Source organism: Merops nubicus, unplaced genomic scaffold, assembly GCF_000691845.1.
Source record: "Merops nubicus isolate BGI_N331 unplaced genomic scaffold, ASM69184v1 scaffold20172, whole genome shotgun sequence".
In the NCBI taxonomy this organism is placed as follows: domain Eukaryota; kingdom Metazoa; phylum Chordata; class Aves; order Coraciiformes; family Meropidae; genus Merops; species Merops nubicus.
Genome location: NW_008594524.1, coordinates 28147 through 33664, shown reverse-complemented (window position 1 = coordinate 33664; position 5518 = coordinate 28147). Strand labels below are relative to the sequence as shown.

General features: G+C 40.4%; 1 protein-coding gene across 1 annotated transcript in view; it reads left to right on the top strand.

Moving 5' to 3' along the window:
• ARFGEF1 (ADP-ribosylation factor guanine nucleotide-exchange factor 1 (brefeldin A-inhibited)) overlaps nt 1–5518 on the top strand; it is a gene marked incomplete at its 5' end in the record, with an annotated part of 32883 nt that overhangs the window by 2755 nt on the left and 24610 nt on the right. Inside the window, 2 exons of the mRNA XM_008935814.1 lie at nt 56–189; nt 3772–4006. Of these exons, the coding sequence (XP_008934062.1) occupies nt 56–189; nt 3772–4006 (369 nt within the window). The remainder of the gene's footprint in view (nt 1–55; nt 190–3771; nt 4007–5518) is intronic.

Here is a 5518-nt window from a genome sequence, read left to right as displayed (position 1 = left end):
CCCTACACACCCTGCTAATGCAAAATGGAATACTGAAATATGTTAACTTCTTTAGGAATCTGGAAATTCTTCAGGACCTACTCCTGGTGCTAAGTTTTCCCACATTTTACAAAAGGATGCCTTCCTTGTATTCAGGTCACTGTGTAAACTCTCCATGAAGCCCCTGTCAGATGGACCGCCAGATCCAAAGTAAGTAGACTTAAGAGTTCTCATAATGAATCTTTTCTATTTGCAAATAAAAATAAATTATTTAAATACTTTTGAGAGTCCTCAGTTATTGAGAAAATAGTGGTGTGGTGAAAAGAACCTAGAAGCTTTGAAAAGCTACTCTTATATTTTAATGCATTTTTTTGTACGTTAAATGAAGCAACTGCTACTACCCAGTTACCTGTTTACAAGTGTTTTACAAATTTCTTAACAGCACCTATGCTGCCTGTAAGTACATCATCTTCTTCCTAGTTGCTCCTCAGAAGGATTTGTAAAGAAAGTCTTCAGGTGTTTTTGATCTAGGCTACTGTTGTTCTGCTTTGAAGTAATGTGTTGGTCCTTGACAGTTGCTGTTCATTCCCTGCAGTTTCTCACATCTCTCACATGTTGGGTATCCAGTACAAATACACAGCTCCACTCCATCTTCATATAAACCTGTCACGCTGAGCTGGTACTGGTTATGATGAATCCATGGTACAATGTTGAATTCTTTTGCTCAGATTGGACACTTTGGACAGCCTCTTAATCAAAACATGAATGCTTTGAAAACAGAGGTTTTATTTGGCTGTTTTGGAAATCTGCTCTGACTAAAAGATAAACATAACTAAGCATGAGGTAAAACTTCTTTGCTGTGAGGGTGCCAGAGCCCTGGAGCAGGCTGCCCAGAGAGATTGTGGAGTCTCCTTCTCTGGAGAGATTTCAACCTTGTCTGGACGTAATCCTGGGCACTCTGCTCTGGGTCAACCTCCTTTAGCAGAGGTGTTGGATGAGATGATCTCCAGAGGTCCCTATCAACCCCCCGTGCTGGGATCTTGTGACTGAAGTTGCCATGTTTTCCATTTGGTGTAGAGAATTGTTCATTGTAAACAAAAAAAAATATTCTCCCCTATAGATAGGTACCAGAGTTAGTTAGTTGTGACTGTTGGCAAAGAACTTTGCTTCTCTGATCTTGTGTAGAATTTATATGCACCTTTTTTTGCACGTTAGGAACAATTGGCAATACCTTTCCAGGGGGATGCTTTTTGTTCTTAAGATATTAAAACCGTAGTGTGACTTCTGACGACAGTCAAAGGCCCAGTATTCTTCAAAATAAGATCAGCTTTACTGTGCCAAGGTCTAACTTGTAAAGCAGGTAACTTTAAAATAGTTTCATTTAATCCCTGACATGGGTCATGGATTTAATAAACAAACAAAAAAATGATGTAGTAGAAAGGAGTTTGGAGAGTGAGTCTAGAACCATTTTCAGATTGCTTTCTAGCACTGTGCAAGGTCAGGACATTCAAGAATGAAGACTGAGGCATGAAGTTTTTCCTCATTATTTTTGAGAGCTTCTCTTCCAGGAAATGCTGTAAAAATCCTGTCCTTTCAGTCAGTTCTCTGAGACTTAAGACTGTCCATTTATTAAGGCTTTAATGGATTAGTTCTATCTGGAAGAGCAGCAATAGCTGTTGAGGCACTTGGAGCCTCTCGTCTGAATCCACAGAGTCCCTGACATTCGTACTGGGACTGAGTAAGCTCTTCATATAGAACAAATTGGAGGGAACAGCATTTAGGGCAAGAAGAACGAGCTGCAAAGGCATTTGAAGACGTCCTGTGTTTGGAGAAGTGCCTGAAATTTATTGGTGGTTCTGAGGCATTGGTGGCTTTTTGAACTATTACAAATATGCTGTAATTGGAAAAGAAGGCATAGGATAGCTACAGCATTAAAAAAAGTCTTATCTGCTGCTTTAAAAATAATCTTTCCAGTTAAATGGGCTATGAAGTCTGACGAAAATATTTTTAAAATTTAGGTAACTGGGCATGAAGCTTTGGCTTAAAATCTCAAGACTGGGAGTTAAAATCAAGGTTATGCTTCTTGGAAACCTGCTTCATGTCTTCATCTCCTTTTTCCCTGAAATAAAATAAGATGGGGGAAAAATGTCTTGAAGGTTCACTTAGGCTTTAGTCCTTAAACTTATTTTAAATTAAATGGGCTTTACACATCATAGAGAATTGAGAAGGCCAGCAAGTTAGGACTTTGGTTATGAGCTGACATTTGCTGGAAGTAAGCAATATTTAATATTTTATGTATGATTGACATTGTCTCCATGTTTAAATTCTTACATTTCATAGCAAAGTATGGTCTGATTACATGCTGTCTGCACGTTTGATACAACATGATGCAAAAATCAAGCCTTTGGCATCAAAAGAGATTGTTCTGTTCAGTTGCATGCAGTTGGGCAGTGCCCAGGGCCAGGCATTTTCTTGAGGAACTTCTACAGAGAGCTGTTTTGGGGCAACTTGTTGACTTGAAGCACACCTTACTGTGTCTGGGCTGTGCTGTAGGAAAAAATGCCTGTTGTTCTTTCTGTTTTGTAACTATCCTCTGTCTGTGGGTGGTTGTTCAATGAAAGCTGGGGACTGTCTTGTTGGGGAAACTGTTTACACCTGCTCTTCAGAAGAGCTGTCATCTTTTTTGAGGTGATCAGAAGTGGTGAGGTGCATCAAGAGTTTGAGAAGAGAAAGCTTTCACCCACAATGCTATTTAAATAGCATTATATTTTCCAAGATGCAGATTTCCTTTATATGTTTTTCTGAGTGTGTGATTTGGGGTCTTTTTTAGCTATTTGTTGAGTTTTTCTTGTTTGTTTAAAGCATAAATAGTAGCACTGTTCTAACATGAATTCTAGCTTCCTTCAGTCTGGAAGAAGCGTGATGTTACCGTGGGGCACTTGACAACACTGCAGTTGCCTGACTTTGCTATTGCTGTGCTCAAAATAGGCACATTATGTATCTTAGCTGCTCTTGGAGTGGGATGGGGCCAGTGGCTGATAAACAATATAAAATCCTGGATTTCAGAGGAAAGATTTCAGAGTTGGGAGGAAGTAGGTCAGGCAGTACAGCTGATGCCTTTGTGGTCCTTCAGCTTTCTTTCCATGCTGGTGGAAATAGAGGAGGGAGAGGAATTTCCACATTTTGGTAGTCAGGATTCTGAGATGGGCTGGATATTTTAGATGGGATCTTCCAAAAATCTGTGGAAAGGAAAGGCTGCTTCCTTCATCCTTTGGCTACAATGGGCAGCCTCAGCTGCTGTTGCTGCTCTTGTACAGTGCTGTGCCCCAGAGGGGAGAGGGTGGCTCAGCAGTGATGGAGGAAAAAAAGGTTATTTTTGCCTGCCTTCTTCTGAAAACTTCAACAAAAAAGATCAACTTCTTTTAATGACTACTCCTACACTAGGCTGTGCCAAATTTAAGTTTTTTTCGTGGACATGCAGAGTGTATTGACTTCTCAAAAGAATGTTTTCCTTCATCCTTTGGCTACAATGGGCAGCCTCAGCTGCTGTTGCTGCTCTTGTACAGTGCTGTGCCCCAGAGGGGAGAGGGTGGCTCAGCAGTGATGGAGGAAAAAAAGGTTATTTTTGCCTGCCTTCTTCTGAAAACTTCAACAAAAAAGATCAACAACTTTTAATGACTACTCCTACACCAGGCTGTGCCAAGTGGACATGCAGAGTGTATTGACTCTCAAGAGAATGTTTTATCTTGTAGGACTTGGGCTGAGCTGACATACTGCATTGTTTTATTCCAGATCTCATGAACTGCGATCAAAGATTCTGTCGTTGCAGTTGCTTCTGTCCATTCTGCAGAATGCAGGACCTGTCTTCAGGACAAATGAGATGTTTATTAATGCTATTAAGCAGTACCTTTGTGTTGCACTGTCAAAAAATGGAGTCTCATCAGTTCCAGAGGTTTTTGAACTTTCACTTTCCATATTTCTTACCCTCCTGTCAAACTTTAAGACTCATCTAAAGATGCAGATCGAGGTATGTTGCATGAATTTCTAATTTAAGAGGCATTTTTTGTTCAGAGAACGTTTGTTTATATTTACATGCACCTGGGTCTTGCTTAAATATCTTTGCCTCTGTGAATGTCAGCTCCTTTGTAAGGCTTGCAAAGAGCCTCATTTTGCCAGTGCCACGTCAGAAGGATGCTGCTGTGTTCTGATCATTTACCAGGTTATCTTGGTGCCCTTTTGGGGAAGAAAGAATAGGATTTCCAGTATTTCCTTGAGTGTAGCTTGGATAGAAAGCAGGCAAATGGTGTGTGCTCAGCGAGGCTGTAGCCCATGAGCCAGTCTGGGCTGAGCTGCTCTTCAGTGGCACATCCTGCTTCCCAGGAAGTGCTGGGCTTGCCCAGAGCTTGCGAGTCGGTGTGTGGGTGGCAGAGGCATCACAACCCAGCTTCCCTGACAGATACTCAGCGAGCTTCCATCGCTGCCAGCCTTCCCCAAATTCCAGACAGACAAGGAAGATGCAGTGAAGAAAACTGGATATAGGATACTCTGCACTATTGTAGCAGCTTCTAGAATATGTTCAGGTGGGACTGTCACCACATAGCAGGGCTGCATTTCCACCTTGCAAATACGAAAGCCAAATACTCAGTGCTGCCCAAGTATCCATCTATTACAAAGTGCAGGGGACAGCAATTTCTAGAAACTTTTGTTGTGTTCCTTGTTGTGAGCTAAGAATTCCTCTTCTTTCAGCTACTGCTCCTAAAGGTTATTCCAAACATGTGGGTAGGCAAGTAGATAACTTCACATTCAGTTTGTGTCTTGGAGCTGTAAGAAGAGCCATATGCTCTGATTTATAATATGCAAAATCTATATATTTTGGGATTGAGGCTGCATTCTTCATCTGTGTAAGAAATTTTGGGCATATTTTAAAATAATAGTTTCAGATTCTGTCGAATGTGACACTCCCTTTGTCCTTTGACTTAAATATTCAGCGAGTGCTACCCTCTGACAGTTAAAATAGTTTGAATGGTACTTTAAGTGTATTGTAACCGTATTTTTAAATGGGTCAATTAATGTATTTGCAGCAAATAACATGGTAGATATCAGGGGATTTGGAGGAGTCATTTCGCTGTACTTAACATTACCACCCTTTTGTAACTGTGAATAAGCCATCTTAAAAATCTAATTTTTTGCTGACCAAACCAAATAATAAGCTTTTTTCCAGTTTTCTTTTTCAGTATGCTAGGAATAAAGTCTCAGCCCTGTGGTATGAATTGCAATAAGTAACATAGAGGTAGATAGTATTTTTCCAATACCTGAAATGTCAGCAGTTGGTACAGTTTTGAGAAGCTGGTCATTCCAAGATGGGCTTGTCAAAACCTGACACCAGAGCAAGAAGTCAGCTCTGTCTCAGAAGCTCTAAAATGTGGGAAACAAACAAACAAACAAAAAACCACACACAAACACAAAAAAAAACCCACCAACACCCCCCCAAAAAACAAAACAAAAAAAAAAAAAAAAAACACCCTAACCAACCAAACAA